The sequence below is a fragment of the Anser cygnoides genome, chromosome Z (genome assembly GCF_040182565.1).
Source record: "Anser cygnoides isolate HZ-2024a breed goose chromosome Z, Taihu_goose_T2T_genome, whole genome shotgun sequence".
In the NCBI taxonomy this organism is placed as follows: Eukaryota; Metazoa; Chordata; class Aves; order Anseriformes; family Anatidae; genus Anser; species Anser cygnoides.
The window spans coordinates 73804165-73824555 of record NC_089912.1 but is presented as its reverse complement, the minus strand read 5'-3'; the positions used below and the strand labels follow the sequence as shown (position 1 = coordinate 73824555).

The window sequence follows — 20391 nt, the reverse complement described above, 5'->3', positions numbered from 1 at the left end:
TACCTATTTGACAGCTTAGTCAGAGAATATACCCCAATACCCTGTGTACTTTTCTTTCATTAGTGAAGCTCAATCAGTTTCCAGTATGTGATGCTTTTTCATTATTTTCAGCCTACATTTGGCTTCTAACCTTGCATGAATGGAAGGATTCAATACAATTTAGTGTTCAGAAAAGAAGGTCAGTGATGGTGGATTATCATTGATTAAGCAGGTCTTATGTTTCAAATTAAATTAATTTCCTTAAATGCTTTGCTATGCTGTAGAAGTTCATAAGTGACCTAAATTATCAAAGCTAAAGCAAACTAATTTATTACTAATATAAATTTTACGTTTATTAATTATGAAATATTCACTTGAAAAAAAAACATGAATAAAAGCAGTGTTTACAGAGGTTGATCACAGTATGGGTTTGTAGTACATGCTGAGCATTGCTAAATATAAGCTGCATTTGAGCATTTTGAAAGGAAATATTGATTTAGCTTTAAAATTGTTTCCTTGTAAATACTAATTTATTGACACTGTGTTGAACCAGGAGCACCCTACAGTAACATTACTGGGGGTTGAGTACATAGACATAGGGAGTAAACTGATAACTTTGTATATTCCATCCTATTTTATTATATCTGAAAAGTTAGCTTAAAAATATTGTCTGCATTCGAACAATCATTTGTGAATATCCAAAAATGCTGTTAAAAAAAAGTTGGAGGATTCACTTAAGGGTATATCTCACCTGAAAGCCAGTTCTACAAAGGTAACTATAGGTGCAAATATCTGTTCCCTTATATATTAGGAGATAATCTTGGTACTTTTGGTTGGAAATGGATCTAACACAAGGATGAAATTCCCTCAGGTGAGAGGGCTTGTACAAAATCCTTTAAACAGGAGCACTGCTTTGATTAGACTGTACTAAGCCAGTAGGCGTAGTCTTTGTTCTTCAATGGCTCTGTGCAGCTACCTTAAACAGCAATTAGTGCAAAAGTGGCTATATATGGGAGAATACACACTTGTAGGCTGTGGGCTCAGAGATGATGAGATGACAACCAGCACCTGTCTTGAAGGTACATCAGCTATGGAACATCGAAGTGAACCTGAGCTACTATCCCCAGCCTCTCAATACTGAGTGAGGTAGGAAGGAACAGATGTTTGCAGGATAAACTGACACTTCAAGTCTACATTCATGGAAGAACCAGGTGTCCCATTGCATCTCCTGACCCCCAGCCATTTTTCCTGATGCTTTTGGTGAGCATGATTTCCAAGAGCACTTTCTCCCAAGTAAGTCCAATCTTTTGTCTGATCCTGGCTATATTATGAGTGATGAGCTACACAGAAACTCCAGTAGATGAAGGTGAAAGATGGTAACAGTTAGTTGCTGCATGGCTGAGACCCAGCTGGGGCAGCCTGGGCACTCTTCCACTTTGATCCAGTGCACGCTTTAAATAGGGTTGCCAAAACCAAACGAACCCGTCCATGTTTGCAAGGGGAAGTGTTCCCTGTCAGATGTGGATGTGTCACTGTTTACAGAGCTCTTACTTCCCAACACTTGGCTAATGCCTCCCCAGTGTGTCCTGATCTGAACCCTATAAAACCCAGGGCAGATATGCAAACGTCCACAGCTAGCAAGAGGTGCATCAGATGACAGATCAGTGTGATTGCTCCATGCAATTGTAACAGAGCAGAATGTCACTGAGCTCTGCAAGCACATGAGAAGTTGGTGCCCCAAAACTTGGATCCTATATGGAAGATACGAGACAATTTATGGGCATCAATGTACAAGGGAATAAGGAAACAATTCCATGAATATACCATGAGCTTCCTCATACAAGTACTGAGGCTTTTTGTAAGAGAGCTTGGAAAGACACAGGTAGTAAGTATGCAATTTGGGAAATTATAAAGCTGCCTCTGGCCTGGTTTTATTATCTTGTCTTCATCTCTCTTTCATGTATACCAGTAAACCCAACCTCACAGTACACCTGACTGGGGAACTGGAAACCACTTGTGTTTTGTGTTTGTTTGCTTAATTTGACCTAGGGTCACTTGGGTGCAGTTTTAACTTTCACACACACACACAAAAAAAGAAGATACACTTTTGTGTGTTTTCCTCTATGCAAGAGGCAAGAGTGTAATGGATAAGACTGGTTATTTGTCCTGTTCTGGACTGATAGATATTATTTTTGTGAATCTGCATCTACTCATAGCATGTAGTCTAAATACATAATCAAACGAAAGATACAAAGGACATGGTGGAATGAATATTCGTTGGTTAATGCCCCTCGCTGATCTTTTTCCTTCAACGAACAATGACACCATCAAATGCACTTTAGTTAGCAGTGTATGAGCCACGCTTTAATGAGAGCTGGAGCCTGAACCAACAAAACTGCATGAAACAACTTGCAGCCTGCTTTCAAAATGTTGATATCTGCTGGGAGTTTGCTAAGGCGTGTATATATCAGAGCCACACTGAGCTTGTTTCCGTGTTAGTCTTAATTTGCAGTCCACAGTTCTCTGCTTTTCTCTGGAGTATTATTGGTTTTTGGTTTTCATAATATGGCTTGTACCTTCTGTCATTTTTTAAATTAATTATTTATTATTATTATTATTATTATTATTATTAAGCTGAGTAATAGTATTTATAAGGATAGAAAATAATTTTAGTTCATGTTTGGTTTTCATTTATATTAAAATTAGAAAAGAAACATTTGTTTTAATTTTTGCTTTTTCACAAGAATAGCATGTATGTTAAGTAGGACTGTAGCTTTAAAAAATATTTAAAAACTCATTTGTTTTAGTATGAAATGGCTACTATTCAACAAGATTTCTGATGAACTGTTAGAACATGTGCTTGGCCAGGTCTACAGTAGGAACACCTCATTAAAGTAAGAATGTCACATTACAGCAGAAGGGAGATGAACACAGCCATACCACTGAAGCTGGTTTTTGTACTTATGTAGCAAGCCAGTTTTCTGTATGAAATAGGCACTCTCTATAAAGCTCTTTGTTTTGGTATAGCTGTATCAGTTTTAGGATGCATATGCCATCACAGCTTAGTGAGTTAGGAATCACTGTTCCTTGCACATTTGAATTCATGTGTGCAAAAGTGCATAATGTGGCTACAAGCTTCTTTTGTAGCTATCCTACAGCAGATATCTATGGGATAGGTACACATGCGTGTGCACACAAAATATATAATATATGTATAATATATGTGAGTTATTCAGATGTTTCTGCATTTAATATTCCTTTTATTACAGACCTTTTTATTAGTCTGAATTGACACTTATGACAGGAAAACAAAACAAACAAAAAACAAGGGAAGACAAAAGGGGAAATTGCAAAAGTTTCTGAGGTTTGCATAAGATCTGTAAAGTGCTCAAGGAATAAGTGCAATGTTCTTTTTTGTTACTGGTGGCCAGCTGGAATCTTCTACTTTTGTTTTTCACCTACTATGTCTGTCAGATGTGGCTGACTGTTTATTAGGCAAGTGTTAACTAGAGGTGAGCTAGAAAGAGGAGATAAACTTGGTCTGATGTGTTTAAAGCCAAATCCTTTCAATTCACTAAGAAGGGATCTGTTAGAATTCTCTAAAATATATATTCTAGGAAAAAGAAAAAAACAACTGTTTTTCTTTTAACAATATTTAAATGACAAAATACTTGTTTGCCAAGTGCTTTGATGTTAGAAGAAACTACTTTATTATTCCTCCAGTTTAAATGCCATTATGGATTCATCACAAGTTGTCCTGGGAAAAGATTAAACTTTACTGTAAGGAAGGTGTTCCTATCCCATAACACAAATATCCTTATGAGGCATTATACAGATGCAGCTTGTAAATCTAACTTACGCAAATAAACAGTTTAAAAAAAAAAAAAAAAAAAAAAAGGCTGCTGCCATTACTGTAGTTTGGATAACATATTACAAGTTCTAGGAATTCCCGTGCTGCAGGGCAGGAGCAGTTAGTTGGAGCTATGAACAAGAATATCTCCACGGCACAATTTCTTGTTAACAGCAGCGTTCCTCCAGCAAAGGTACCACGTAATTTTAGAGACATTATTGAAGCCTTATGGCTTCGCAGTACCTCTACTACATTTACTCTTCATTTCTTCAGTGTCTTTGGACTGAAAGTCTCTGCCCAGCTGCAGTGAAGTAAGCGTTTAAAGGAAGTGCGTATACTAGATCACAGTGGTCTCTTGAGTCCAATTATTTTTTCTTCTTTGCTTTTTGTGAAGCCTCTTTGTAAAGTGCCTATAGCCTAGTATGGGCTCTGCCCTGGGGCTCTGCTTACAACAAAACCTGCCATTTCTATCTACTAGTTGCCGTGAAAATGCGTGCTTGTCTGGGGCTGTACTTTGGGAATGGGGCAATGGGTATCAATATGCTTGGAAAATGTCCTAATTCAAAGCATGACAAAGAAATGGCAACTCAATGAAATGCAAAGCATGGTATAAGCCAAATCCTGCAGCTGTGTCTGAGGCTGAGATTTCCGTCATGTTTTGTCCCTGTGTTTTGCATGGTGCAGGTGGAGAGACAGGATTCTTCTCTGGTTGCAGATAAAAAGAATTGAAGCTGATAGCAGTGCTCTATCGGTACAGTATGGCTGTAACTAAATATATATATATATATATATATTATAAGTATGGTGGTCTGGTCATAGTTGCTGCAAAGACATGAATGGATATATATATATATATAATAGAAAGAATTGAGGTGAGAGACCTGAAGTGTAGTGTAATAGTGTAACCTCCCCAAGGGCAGTCTCTAACAGAGAAAGGACAAAAAGATGTGGCTAAAATTGACCTGCTGTGCCATCCATGGATGCAGTTTTAATGAAGTCTTACCTTTTCCTTTTGTCCCATGTCTGACTTATTTTGTACTTGCTTTTATTTTCATTTTGGGAATTGTTACGGATGTTACACTGTCCCCTACAAGTTACTATACATATGGTTTACATAATCCAAGTGTTAAGGGAGGGGAAGTATTTTTTTCCTTTTTATTTATGATAGATTTTTGGATCTGTTCTTCCAAGAAAAGACTCCTCCTAAAAGGAGTATACAGCCATTCCAAATTTTTAAGCTTTAGCTGAGTATTATTCATGATTTCCTTTCCTGCATGGTTGGAAGGCCGGAGAATGAGTCTTTTTTGGAGCACGAAACTATTTGATGCTGAGATATGGTTGTGGTAAAGCCTTAGCTGGTCATATAAGAGGACTTTTGGGGAGAGTCCTTAAGTCATCTGTCTTGATCCTTTGACTGCAGCTGGCCAGGAATTTTTCAGTCAAGCAGGGAGGACAAATGGGAAGAGAAGAACCAATCTTAAAGAGCCTGTAGATGGACTTTTATTTTTTTTATTTCCCAGCTGGGGAATTTGCATTACTGGTTTACAGCAGGCTTTTGTTCCTAATGGTAGTTCAGCAGAAATATCTGCCAATAAAGACTAGGTGCTGTCTTTTGTGAAGGAAAAAAAAAATGATCATAAATACAGTTTTTGTCTTCCTGAAATCTTTCAAGAGAGATTTTAATTATACCCTCAATATACCCTCAAAAGAGAACTTTGTTATAATAGCATGATAATGTCATTTAGTGTCACCGGGAGTTGTTGTGATCGATACAAAAAATAGATTTAAGAGAATGTAAATGGCAAAATTTACATTTGCCATTCTTGTATGGGAATTCAGAGGGATTCAGCATCAGTGTTGATTACAGATACAGAACCTGTGAGGTATTGATGCTGCTAACTCCTGAACTGTTTCCATAAACAATTATCCGTTTTAAAGGCTTAGAGAGAGTTTTAATTTAGCTGTTTTCCAAAGGTGTGATGCATACCTTTTAAACTTTCTTCTTCATTTTAAGGTCTTTTGTTACTGCTTTAACATTACCTAGCAATTCCTTTACATTAATAGCTACAATCAGAAGTACATGTTTAAACTAGTAATAATATGAGTTGCTGTTTGTTTTGCTTTTAGTGATAATTAATTTCTATTGTACTTTTCCAACCAAACTGTAGTTTCTATCAAATACAGGAATTAAGTGAAGCAAACAGACTGCTGTCAGGGTATGGTAAAGGAATGAATTATTATAAAAGAGTCTGGGCTGGCTCCCTCCTGCAGTATTTTGTAGCTTTCTCTGGTGCTGTTTTTTGAAAGGTTTGTTTAAGATTGTTCACTGCAAAGCTGATTGTCATGGAGGAGTAACAGAAAGAGAAGCACATCATTAAAATACCTAGCATAAATGAGATGTATATCAGGTAAAGGTTAGAAAAATAAATAAAAAATCATAGTACGCTCGAAGGTCCCAGAGCTCATGTCCAGTGCAAGCTGAGCATACATTTGATTTGCGTGTGTGTGTGTGTGCGCCAGTTATCTTTTATAACTAGAGCGAGAACCTTTGAGCAAAACAAGCTGGTGTCCATTGAGAAATATGCAGATATGATGAATTAACTGTATTTAAGAAAAAAAACATTTTGCTTAAACGTAGGATATTTGCTTGAGGCATATCCAGACCTGAAGTACAACTAACTGCCCTGTTGGTTCTCAGCTTTGGCTGTTATGATGCAGAAATATATAATATTTATAACAATAGCTGTGGATACATGAAAACACAAAGGTTGTGTGTGTTTGTGATGTGATACATATATCCAAGTAAAGGTAAAGGATTTTATTTTGATATCGTGTTTTAGGGCAGAACTTCAAAGGCTGTCTATATCCACATCAGATCATGTTCACAGTAATAATTTAATGAACGAAAATACTGGATTGTGGTTACATGTTCAATTCAGTCGGTTACAGAGCAGGATAGAGAGATAACATCCTGAGCTATTCATCACTGCTTCTGCCAGGAGCTATCGCCCCCTCAAATCTGCTCTTATAACTGCAAGTGTAATCATGTCCCAATCCACTTTTTCTCCGATCCAAATTAGCTTTTAACAGTAGCTTTTGTGTAACTTGCATCATTTTGACAGCATTGTATTTGAGGGGGAAAGTGAATATATAACAGAATATTGTAAACTGGAAAGTACGTGTCGAAATTAAACTCCATTTACTGAAGGTTTTTTTTTAGATCTGTTATAATCTTACTGTTCCCCGTCATTGTTTAGAACAATTGCTGGAAGAACACTGTAGGTGAATATCATGTCTTAAAGATTGACATCAGTCCTCAAAGCATGGGCTGAAATAGGGTGTAATTTATGTTGCTTGTGCAGTTGCTCCGGAGTGTCTATGGAAAGTACTGCAATTGTAGAGAATGCATCTTAAGATCCTGGTTCAACGTGGTTGAAAATTCGTGGACAAAATTGTGACATTTCTTCTCTAGTAAAGTGCAATGCGTTCCTGTATATACATTGCTCATGTTTCTATTATCACTAGAGGGCAGCAAATACAAACACTGAATTATGTATTCTACCAGAAAGTTGATTAGTTGATTTATTTTATTTTATTTATTTTTTTAATGAATAAGAGAGCCAAACTCTTCATTAAGCAGTTCGACTGCTGGGTTTTACTACGTACTTACCCTGAAGTAATTCAGACAAACTTTGTCATTTCAGTCTGTTCAGCAACATAAAATACTCATATTTGATGCATGAGAATTATATATCATTTCCCAACTAAAACGATCTGTAAAATGGTATGGCTTAGGCTATTCCATTGTGTTTAATGAATGTAAATGTGACAAGCAGGAGGCTGCCAAGAAAGCCTTTTTAAAGCAGCGTAATTATGCTGCAGTTCTGATCCTTAAAGCTGATGATTCTTCAGAGGAGTTATGGCTTTGTTCCAGTTACAGCCACCAGTTGTTAGCCGCCAGTGGAGTTCATCTCTTGATATCAGTGTAAAAAACAATTTTGGCTCCACCTTTGCTGCTTTCTTGGTGTGTGGCAGCCGATTGCTGCAGCTGGAACAACTCAATATATTCCAAATTTCTTTCTTTTTCATTATTAATTTTAAGTTCTAAATTTTCTCTCCTTCCAGTAAGGGAGTCTTAGGTAGAACCCAGAGAAGATTGGTGAAGCTGATTGATTTGATGTTGTTTCTTTGTCCACATCTGTCCTGCTTCTTCCAGACCAGTTATGGTTTTTGGCTTGGTTGAGTCCATCCATACACCCTTGCTTTCTGGATGAAATGATCATTCTTTACTGCTGTGCTCTCCCAGCAAAAGGTGGACTTTACATTTTGTGGAGAGCCTTTCTGTTAGGGCTCATGCCAGCCTAAATGCCAGATGAAGTTGGCTAATCCTATGGGAACAGTCTTGTGTTTGTGACCAGTAGGAGTCAGATTTGACATGTGTGACTGTTGCTGTTCTCTGGTGTAGAGGTCAGTCTAAAAATGCTTTTTTTAAATTTATTATTTTTATTTAATAATTTTCAGGCAGGATTATCATTTGGCTCATGAAATATGTTCAGGCTGTCTATTCCTGTTATACAAGCATACAACCTTAAAAGCTAAAATCTAGGATGCATTTAGCTGTCTTCTTCTTAATTTTTTATCATGCAGTAGACAGTATGCACTGCATCCAGTATACTCATACTCAGGGCTGATGCTTGGACATCTCTTTGGAGTCTTCTAGTGCAGCTTTATAGACAGTCCAGTGCATTGTGGTTGAATTAAAAAGCAGTTCTCCCGCCTTCAAAGCTAAGCACATTTCTGTGGGAGCTCCCATATTACTACTTACTGACCTGCAGGAGGAAACACTAGGAAACACTGAGACTGTAAATCTCCAGAGGGACAGCTCAGAAGTACTGCAACTGAATCAACAAGGTGGCACCTGAGCCTTTTCCTCAAGACAGAAGCATAGCCGTCTTACTTGCTTGTTTGACTGTACCTTCAGGAGTTTTTGTTTACTACCAAGATAAAGAAAAGGACATGGTTGCTTTATTTCAGAGGATCAGGGTTTTTGCCAGGCTTCTAAAGATATAATTCTCTTTCTTGTCCTTGTCAGTAATATGTTTCTCTTTATAAGAAGCCCTCTACTGGATCTCAGGGGAAACCAAGCTTTTCCTTGAAGTTTATATTCCCTAGGATCTTTTGGTCTGGTCTGTATGCTGTAAAGTGGTCTGCAGGCATCTCTAGGTCATTGTTGCAAATCATGAGCATTAATATGACAGATGAATAAAAGGATTAAATCCTCACTAATATAGGTGAAATCCATGTGCCTTTGCACAAACATGGGATAGCATAACAACAGCAAAAGGCAGTGTAATAATGAAGTTCACATTCTTGTGGAAGGAATATAAAATTTTGGTTAATAGTCATCTATTAGTAGTCATAACTACATCAGTGGTACAGGGCTTTGCAGGGAACCAAGAAATAGTTTAAGTAGTACAAGTACTGACGACTGTAGAACTTTGCACAGAAGTAGTTGTTACAGCTTCTACATTGTTGAAGTTGCTTTCAAGGAGAGCAGTTTTGTAGGAGATATGCAATTATCCTTCATGATACAAGTTACTTATAAGGTAGACTTTCTAAAACAATAATCTGAAATAGATTAATTTTCTGGGGTCATAAGCCTTTCATTAACAATCAACCCTGAATGAATGTGATCTACCTAGTACTTAACATGCTGTGTTTTTAGTATGAAAGCTGATTTAAAAAAATGCTCCAAAAAGATCATTCTAATATTATTTTTGCATCCAATTTACTGGTATACTATGTCGCAGTGTGCTTTTTACTCAGAAAGTAAGATGTACTTCTATGTGTTAAATGGCTTAGAAAAGTATTACTCTTCTGTTAAAGGAGGAGACAGAAGTCTGCTAGAAATGGCCATGTGACATCCACCCTGATTTTCTTTTAAGTTTTTGTAGACTCATAGACCCAAGTGGATTACTAGATCTGCTGTCTCTCTCAGATGACTGACTTGCACATAAAGGTGAAAGTAACGAAATCACTGACTTGTATGTAATTGAAATATCATTCGTTTGGGGTTAAAATGTAGCTTCCAAAATGATAACGTTCTTGATTTGAAGAGAGCAGGCAGCAGAGAATCTATGACTTCACTGCCCTTGTGCTCTAATTTACTAATTCTCATTGCTAATACATTTGTCTTGTAAGCATTTTGAATTGGTTGCAATTCATCTGCTGTCTATTGATTCTTGTTGCTTCCTCAGTGCTAGTTAACTGGCACACTGTATTTTCTTCTTTGTGCCTCTACACAGTAACTGCTGTTTTGGTTTTTTTTTTTTTTGTTTTTGTTTTTTTTTTTTAATGTTAAACAGGCTGTTTTTCTTTTACTACAGAACACTTTTTTCTATCCCTTGAATAATAATTGTAACTCTTCTCCTACTCACTGTACCTGTCAGCCTTTAGAAAAACAGAGATGCCAGAGCTGCGTGCCCTTCTCCGTCACTGGGGCTGCCAGAATGGTGTGTTAGGAGTGCCTCTCTACCTTTATTTATTGCTATAGGGGATACAGGTGTGGAGTGTGGGGAAGGCCACTGTATCACTATGAGATGTACTGTTATGTTTCCTTTCTCCAGTGATTCTATGAGCTCTTCAGGGTTACTGCTTTCTTCAGTGAAGTCCAGCATTTTGTACTCAAGGACAAAATGTTCCTTGTTGCCTTGGGTATATTTGCAGTTAAATTCTGTGAATTCTAGTTTACATGAATGGTCAATATATTGAACAAGTAATAGTTCTTTCTGTGACCTCCATATCCTCATAATTTATTAGTATTATTTTTTCCAATTTTTGTTATCTGTAAGTTTTCAAAGGGTGGAAGTTCTCATAGCAATGACTTAATTCTAGATCATGAATGAAAAATGGAGTACTGTAGCATAGTTACAAGACCAAGTAACATAGGTCTTGCAGAAACCTATTTAAAACTGCCCTATTACACGAGGACATCACATAATTACCATCAACATGTTGATGATTCTAAGAAATCCATCAATAGTAAGGTTCCTAAGCGATTTAACGTGTCCTTTCTTGACGTTAGAATTGCTATTGCAGAATGTTGTATGGTACTAAATCAAATGCCATACAACAATTCAAGAATATTACATATTCAAAGGCTTAAAACCATATTGACTGGCATTGTTTTCCTTTTATATAGTTCTTTATAAAGCAAATGCCTAAATGTGTGCATTTCAGCTTTTCCTTTGTTTTACCCTGGACTTACATTTCATGAACTGGCCTGAAGTTACCCAGCCATCCTGCTTACAAGTTTTAATTGGCACAAAATTAACATTTCTGCAGTCTTTCAAAATTTCCTAAAGCTGAACATCCCAGCTCCTGGGATCTCTGCCACCTCTTTTATGATTTTTGTAGAGAAAGTCATCCAGGCTTGTTGATTAAATAATAGCTAACATTTCCTGTGGGCATTAAAGGTCTTGATCATCTTTCTGCCTATCAAGGTCATTGTCCCGATTCTTTCTAAATATACAACAGTACTCATTAAAAAACTTCCTTGTTTTCTGAATAATTACTCAGTTACTTTCTTTTCAAGTTACACTTTTCTCATTTCCATATTCTTTGCTTGATTAGACCCACTGTAGAAAAATGTTATTATTCCCTCCTTTCCCCGTGTTTTGTCTTCATGGATGTATGTGTTTATGAAAACAAGAATATCCCATTCATGTTGCTGGATTTCCACTTATTTCTCATTTCTTTTTATTTGTGCTGAATTTCACTCATTATTTAGTTGTGTGTGGAAGCTATTTACTGTACACTCATCTGTCCACCATAACTTCCTTTAAAATTCATTATTCAATCATTCCAACATGGGAATTGAGGGTGAAAATCAATCAAAACAATTACTACAAATCAGCACAGGTGTGAATTTCCCAACTGTAAATTTCTAAGGTAGTCAATCATACTCTACATGTAGCTAAAATCAGAGGGTGGACTTGCTGAGTCAGTAAAGTCATACCAGTAAGTTATATTGTAGCTACTGGTACTTGGAGATGATTGAGGCTGTGGGTCTCAGAAAAATCATACAAATGTGTAACAAACTGTTAATACCAGTCATCATTTCCTACTAAAAGTGTAGTTGTCAAGCAGCTAAAATGAATAGCTATAGCATACATTGTAAAAATCATGAAAAATTGTTTTTCTCCATGCCAAGAATTTTGCAGATTCAATGGAGTACATAAGCAGTTTTTCTACAGACTTGTAAACATCTTCAGAAAAGATAGAAATAACAGAGGAGTCTCACAAACTACCTAATGTTAGTAAAAGACATCAAAATTATCTAGGTAATAGCTCTATAACACCTTTCATTAATAAATTTAATAACCTATAATTCACTCTGGATGCATCTTTGTCTAGTATCTTGGTGGGAAGTAAAATAATCAAGGAAGATTTTTTTTTACATACTGAACAAGTAGTGCTATTTACACACCAGATGTTTTAAATAGTTCTGTGCTTTTGAGGACAGTAGTTAATAAAATTTAAATAGGAACCAGCCTTTAATGTGACAAAATAAGAGAAATTACTTTAAACCTTGTTTTTCCAATGTCTATTTTTACTACCGATTGCAACCAAACTTTCACACCTACACACTTCACTTCTTTAGTAGCCAGAAGTACAACAACTGTTATTTTACCTCCTTCTAAGTCTTCTAATTTAAATTGCCTTTTGAAGGGAGGCAGCATGGTGTGAGGATCAGGGATTGTCCCAGGAGTGGCCTGGCAGAGTTGTCACATCCTTATCTCCCTCTCACTCCATTTACCTTCTTGTACAGGTTCATGTCAGCACTGGGCATCCTCTTGCAGGTTTTCCTCAAAGATATAAATAAAATGTGATGCCCATCTATAAGAAGGGTCGTAAGGAGGACCTGGGGAATTACAGACCTGTCAGCCTGACCTCGGTGCCAGGAAAGGTGCTGGAACAGGTCATCTTGAATGCTATCACACAGAATGTATGGGACAACTGGGGGATCAGGCCCAGTCAGCATGGATTCATGAAAGGCAAGTCCTGCCTGACCAACCTCATCTCCTTCTATGACCAGGTGACCCACTTGGTAGATTAAGGAAAGGCTGTTGACATAGTCTACCTAGACTTCAGCAAGGCCTTTGACATGGTCTCCAACAGTATTCTCCTGGAGAAGCTGGCAGCCCATGACTTGGACAGGTACACTCTTTGTTGCATTAAAAACTGGCTGGATGACCAGGCCCAGAGGGTCGTGGTGAATGGAGTGAAATCCAGCTGGCGACTGGTCACGAGTAGTGTTCCCCAGGGATTGGTGTTGGGGCCCATCCTCTTTAATATCTTTATTGATGATTTGGATGAGGGAATTGAGTGCACCCTCAATACATTTGCAGATGACACCAAGTTGGGGGGAAGTGTCCACCTGCCGGAGGGTAGGAAGGCCCTGCAGAGGGACCAGAACAGGATGGGTTGATGGACAGAGGCCAATGGGATGAGGTTCAACACGGCTAAGTGCCAGGTCCTGCACATTGGCCACAACAACCCCATGCAACGCTACAGGCTTGGGCCAGAGTGGCTCGAAAGCTGTGCACAGGAAAAGGATCTGGGGGGTGCTGATTGATGCTCGCCTGAACATGAGCTGGCAGTGTGCCCAAGTGGCCAAGAAGGCCAACGGCATCCTGGCTTGTATCAGGAATAGTGTAGCCAGCAGGACCAGGGAGGTGATCGTCCCCCTGTACTCACCTCTGGTGAGGCTGCAACTTGAGTGCTGCGTTCAGTTTTGGGCCCCTCACTTCAGTAAAGGCCCCTCACTTCAAAAAAGACCCTTGAAAGATCAAGGCCTTGAAGCATGTCCAGAGAAGGGCTACGAAGCTGGTAAGGGCCTGGAACACAAGTCCTATGGGGAGTGGCTGAGGGAACTGGGGTTGTTTAGTCTGGAGAAGAGGAGGCTCAGGGAAGAACTTATTGCTCTCTACAACTGCCTGAAAGGAAAGTGTGGGGAGCTGGGTATTGGCCTCTTCTCGCAGATAACTAGTGACAGAACTAGAGGACTAGAGAATGGCCTCAAGTTGTGTCAGGGAGGTTTAGGTTGGAAATGAGGAGACATTTCTTCTCAGAAAGAGTAGTCAGGCATTGGAACAGGTTGCCCAGGGAGGTGGTGGAGTTACTGTCCCTAGGTGTGTTTAAGGAAAGGTTGGACATGATGGTTAGGGACGTGGTTTAGTGGGTCGTACTGGTGTTAGGGGGATGCTGGACCAGATGATCATGGAGGTCTTTTCCAACGTTGCTGATTCTATGATTCTATGAAAAGGAGTCAGAAAAAGAGAGTAGCTAATGGAGCCTCTAAATCTTTGCATTTTAGGAGGTAAAACTTAATTCCCTTTGTGCGATCTCCGTGCTTGCCTGGTCCAAGCTCTTCCAACTCCACAGCTTACAAAGGATCCTCCTCAAAGGCTGGGTGAAGAAGGAAGATGAGGAGGAGGAGGAAGAGGGGGAAGGGTAAGGGAGCTTGGCAGGGACCCTGCTGTGCCCATGAGGATGACAGCCTTCCTACCATAGTCTCTGCTTACTTACAAATTTTGGAAAATCTCTCTGGGCCTTTTTAGCTGGTTGTGCAGAGGAGTCTTTTGCAGTCCTCAAGTGTTGAGAATTTTGAGACGAGGTGGAAGGTAATGTTGCAATTTATTCAGCTAGAGAAATCAACAAAATTGTTTCTAATCCCCAGTGTTAGTATTGGGTAGGTGGCAGCAGTGTTCTCTCATGGGTGATCAGAAAACAATGCAAAGCAGATGTTTTTTATTTTAATAAATTTTATTTTAAATGATTAAATTTAATAAATTTTAAATTTTGTCTACTTTAATGTCTTGCCAAGTCTCTAATAATCCAGGTCTGTTTTCAAAACTTACTTTGTATTCATCTTCCTGTAAAGACCTCGGACAGGTATAACTTCTTTTTACTGAAAATGTATCAGTAATGTGTTCATTCACATATATATATATTTTATATTACCTATTTTAATGAAAACAGTGTGGATTCCATAGGAAAACATGTAAGTGCTGGATGGTCTATTGACTGTAGCCAGTTGTCACATTGAGATATAGAATCACAGAATCGTCTAGGTTGGAAGAGACCTCCAAGATCACCCAGTCCAACCTCTGACCTAACACTAACAAGTCCTCCACTAAACCATATCACTAAGCTCAACATCTAAATGCCTCTTAAAGACCTCCAGGGATGGTGACTCAACCACTTCCCTGGGCAGCCTATTCCAATGCCTAACAACCCTTTCAGTAAGGAAGTTCTTCCTAATATCCAACCTAAACCTCCCCTGGCGCAACTTTAGGCCATTCCCCCTCGTCCTGTCACCAGGCACGTGGGAGAATAGACCAACCCCCACCTCGCTACAGCCTCCTTTAAGGTACCTGTAGAGCGTGTTAAGGTTGCCCCTGAGCCTCCTCTTCTCTAGGCTGAACAATCCCAGCTCCCTCAGCCACTCCTCGTAAGAGTTGTTCTCCAGACCCCTCACCAGCCTCATCGCCCTTCTCTGGACTCTCTCAAGCACCTCGACGTCCTTCCTGTAGCAAGGGGCCCAAAGCTGAACACAGTACTCACGGTGCGGCCTCACCAGAGCCGAGTACAGGGGAACAATCACTTCCCTAGCCCTGCTGGCCACGCTGCTTCTTATACAAGCCAGGATGCTGTTGGTCTTCTTGGCCACCTGAGCACACTGCTGGCTCATATTCAGCCGACTATCAACCAGAACTCCCAGGTCCTTCTTGGCCAGGCAGCTTTCCAACCACTCATCTCCCAGCCTGTAGCGCTGCTTGGGGTTGTTGTGCCCCAGATGCAGGACCCGGCACTTGGCCTTGTTGAACTTCATACAGCTGGCCCCAGCCCATCGCTCCAGCCTATCCAGATCCTCCTGCAGAGCCTTCCTTCCCTCGAGCAGATCGACACACGCACCTAACTTGGTGTCGTCTGCAAACATACTGAGGGTGCACTCAATCCTCTCATCCAGATCATCGATAAAGATATTGAAGAGGACTGGCCCCAGTACTGAGCCCTGGTGGACTCCACTAGTGACCGGCCTCCAACTGGATTTGACTCCATTCACCACAACTCTTTGGGCCCGGCCATCCATCCAGTTTTTAACCCAACGAAGCGTACACCAGTCCAAGCCACGAGCAGCCAGTTTTTTGAGGAGAATGCTGTGGGAAACAGTGTCAAAAGCCTTACCGAGGTCAAGGTAGACCACATCCACAGCCTTTGCCTCATCCACTAAGCATGTCACTTTGTCATAGAAGGAGATCAGGTTCGTCAAGCAGGACCTGCCCTTCATAAACCCATGCTGACTGGGCCTGATCACCTGATTGCCCTGTAAGTGCCGTGTGATGACACTCAAGATAATCTGCTCCATGAGCTTCCCTGGCACTGATGTCAAACTAACATGCCTATAGTTCCCCGGGTCTACCCTCTGACCCTTCTTGTAGATGGGCATCACATTTGCTAGCCGGCAGTCGACTGGGACCTCCCCGATAGCCAGGACTGCCGATAAATGATGGAAAGCGGCTTGGCCAGCTCCTCCGCCAGTTCTCTCAATCCCCTTGGGTGGATCCCATCCGGCCCCATCGACTTGCGTACATCCAAGTGCTGTAACAGGTCGCCAACCATATCCTCATGGATTGTGAGGGCCACATCCTGCTCCCCATCCCCTTCCACCAGCTCAGGGTACTGGGTATCCAGAGAACAACTGGTTTTGCTGCTAAAGCCTGAGGAAAAGAAGGCATTAAGCACCTCAGCTTTTTCCTCATCCCTTGTAACTAAGTTTTCCCCCGCATCCTGTAAAGGATGGAGATTCTCCTTAGTCCTCCTTTTTGTGTTGATGTATTTGTAAAAATATTTTTTTTATCTTTAACAGTAGTAGCCAGATTTAGCTCCAGATGAGCTTTGGCCCTTCTAATTTTGTCCCTGCACAGCCTCGCAACAGCCTCATAGTCCTCGTGAGTGGTCCGCCCTCTTTTCCAAAGATTATAAACCCTCTTCTTTCTCCTAAGCTCGAACCATAACTCTCTATTACCATAACTCTCTCAGGCTGGTCTTCTTCCACGCCGGTTCATCTTTGGGCATGTGGGAACAGACCGTTCCTGAGCCATTAAGATTTCCTTCTTGAAGAGTGCCCAGTCTTCCTGGACTCCTCTGCCCTTCAGAACCACCTCTCAAGGGACTCTGCCAACCAGTGTCCTGAACAGCTCAAAGTCAGCCCTCCGGAAGTCCAAGGCAGCGGTTTTACTGGTCCCCTTCGTGGCTTCGCCAAGAATAGAGAATTCTGCCATTTCGTGGTCACTCTGCCCAAGACAGTTCCTGACCACCACATCTCCCACCAGTCCGTCACTGTTTGTGAACAGAAGGTCTAGCGGGACACCTCCCCTGGTAGGCTTACTGACCAGCTGCGTCAGGAAGCTATCTTCCACGCTCTCCAGAAACCTCCTAGACTGCTTCCTCTGGGCTGTGTTGTGCTTCCAGGATATGTCTGGGAAGTTGAAGTCCCCCATGAGGACAAGACCTGATGATTTTGCAACTTCTGCCAGCTGCCTGTAGAACTCCTCATCCGTCTCCTCATCCTGGTTCGGTGGTCTGTAACAGACCCTCACCAGGATGCTTGCCTTGTTGGCCTTCATGCTGATCCTAACCCACAGAGACTCAACCTTATCAGTCCCAGCCTCAAGTTCCACAACATCAAAACACTCTCTAATATAGAGAGCCACACCACTACCCCTTTTGTGCTGCCTGTCCCTTCTGAAGAGCCTATAGCCAGACATTGCAGCACTCCAGTCATGAGAGTGATCCCACCACGTTTCCATGATGACAACCAAGTCATAGCCTGCCTGCTGCACGATGGCTTCCAGTTCCTCTTGTTTGTTACCCATGCTGCGTGCATTAGTGTAGATGCACTTCAGTCGGGCCATTGCCTTCTCCTCTGGCCTTGCCATTGTTCCCCCTGGCACAGCTCCAACAAGCCTTATTTCAGCCCTGTCCCTCTTCTTACCTAGTTTAAAGCCCTTCTTATACTTCTCTGCTGTTAGGAAGAAATCTCTTAATCTCATATTTTGCCCTATTGATTTTTGCAGGCTCAATTCTTTCTCAAGCACTTAGTGTTTTTGACATTGCTATACAGCGTCACCCAGAGAGCTAGAAACCACTTCAGTCAGAAGGTTTCTTATGACTGTTGGTCAGCAGCCCCCAGTGAATCAGCAATATGGGCTTAGGCTGGATGCTATACCAACTTGTCCTTAGACGTTTCCTCATTGTCATGTTGGGAAACTGCCTTCTTTTGATACAGCAAAGACTCAGAAATTTGCTGCAGTAATGCATATGTCTTGCACAAAGGGATGTAAGATAACGCATTCCTCCATTTAAATTTTGGTTTCTGAATGGCAGATGGTAAAATATTTTTTTTAATGCTCTGAGTCAGCTCATTGACATGCTCCACTTTCAATTAATCCCCGCCCCCCCCCCCCCCCTTTTTTTGTGATGTATAGTTGTAATTGATTATATTAACCTGCCAAGGCAGAAAGAGTAAAATTTAAATAAACACAGTGAGAATTTGGTTTGAGGACTCTAATATCTTTATTCTAACTTCTGCGTGGAAACTTCATATTTTTGGGGTATTGTAAGACACGTGACCTGCTTCATCTTAATAACTGCTTTTTTCCTATTAAAATTAGAAAAAAAAAAGTAGAAAAAAAAACAGTAGAAAATGGCAGCTCATTGGCAAGCAGATCATTTTTTAATCTAGATTGCATAAAAGCCCAAACCATTCTCAGTATTACAGTATACCAAAGATTTCTCAAGAGTACTGGTAGCTTTATTTGTTGCTTTTAATTCATTTTAAAAACTCATATATTTCCCTTCCATATGAAAAATTAAAAAGAGTAGGAAAGCCAAATGAGCATACAAAATACTAATTTTAACCGCTTGGATGGCATGTCCATTGAAGAGAGCTGGCAAATGCTGCTGAAACTGCAAGAACTCAGACTAATTATTTTTGAATGGAGTGTGAATGCTGCAGGCGGGGATGCCATTATTAAATGACATTTGTTGTTAAAGAAAAAAAAAAAGAAAAAAAAAGATATACCCCATGCCCAGGAGAGTCCCCAGTGACGCCCAATCAGAAATTATCCTATCTCATGTCACCAGCCCCCTGCATTTATATCTTTTAGGGTGACATACTATTGGCTGCTAGTTAGGCTCTATGGGAGGGATTAGTGGCACTCTTTGTGGCTTCCCCTTCAGATCCTTATTTGGTAGCTGTTGATAGAACAAGTCTTTACAGCAGCTGAGCATCTTGACATACATTATTCATTAAGTCCTGGTGTTCGGGAAATATGCATATCCCTAGCTCTTTAGATATTTCTTCAACTCATACAATATGTCTCTTCAATACTGCCTCTGAGTGCTTGGAGTTTTATAAATGGCATTTATACAATCGGAAGACCACACGGTTGGATTTCATTTCAGAGTGCCTCCTGTGCACACAGTTGCTGAGAACCTGAAGATCAGCGAAAAGAATTAAGAGAGAAGAGAAGGCTTCTTTCTTGTTGAAAGTCTTTTGCTGTATCAGATAGCAAAGAACTGAATAGCTTAGATTTGGTAGTATAGAAAAAAAAAATCAAAAATGCCTGAGGCAAACTATTTACTCTCAGTTTCTTGGGGCTACATAAAGGTAGGATTTTGTTTTACCTTTTGAGAACCTTGATTTGCGGTGCATGATTGCATGATTACTGGATAGCACGAGTATTTGCGGGTAAAAGGACTATGAGTAATATGCATATAAAGTCAAAATCAGAAAAGCAAGGCTTTGTTCAGCAGGGAGAATGTACTGCACAGTATATAGTCTTTCTTATAAATTGTGCTGGGACTTTTAAAATAATTGCTATAATGGATAATTATACCAAGTGTAGAGCCATATAAATTCAGAAGAGTTTTGTGTTCCTTTATGAAAGATTGCTACAGAACTGTATTTCTAGATGTTAAAACATTTCACAAAAAAAAAACAAAACTCAAAACTGAGATAGCATACAATGGAAGACAGCATGATTAAAGAGGCTGAGGATAATGGATGAATGCATGACTCATACTGGCTTTAACAGCTGAAGAAATGTGAAATTATCAACAGTATGTTCCAGCAGCATTTTCTGGTAGCCTGTGTGTATGTGACAGCTTATTGATTAAAACACTGGGACACTGAAAATTATGTTCTTCTAAGATTGATCTATATTATTATGTAGAGAAGCTTTGAACTAGCTTGAAACTGCAGTAATGCTAGAAAATAGAATTAAATAAGCTTTATCTCTTTTATGGGAAAGTTTCTCACCAATTAATTAAATCAATATGCCATTCAACAAAATTCACTTAATACAGAACCATATGTGAGCTTTGTTTTACCCCTACTTTTGTGTTTGTGCTTAAATATAATGTTTTCTTATGATTTTATTTATGAAGTATGTAAAAAGGAAAAAAAATGAAACAATCTTATTCTTGACAAG

At 39.9% G+C, this 20391-nt stretch overlaps 1 protein-coding gene across 9 annotated transcripts in view; it reads left to right on the top strand.

Moving 5' to 3' along the window:
* Nucleotides 1-20391, top strand: part of PDE4D (phosphodiesterase 4D) — a 562124-nt gene that overhangs the window by 517758 nt on the left and 23975 nt on the right. The window contains exon 1 of one of the 9 annotated variants that reach the window (XM_013180537.3): nt 16954-19568. The exons of the other annotated variants lie outside the window; for them this stretch is intronic. Within the exon in view, the coding sequence (XP_013035991.1) occupies nt 19521-19568 (48 nt within the window). The 5' untranslated portion in view covers nt 16954-19520. Of the gene's footprint in view, nt 1-16953; nt 19569-20391 lie in introns of those variants that run through there. 9 annotated transcript variants of the gene reach the window in all.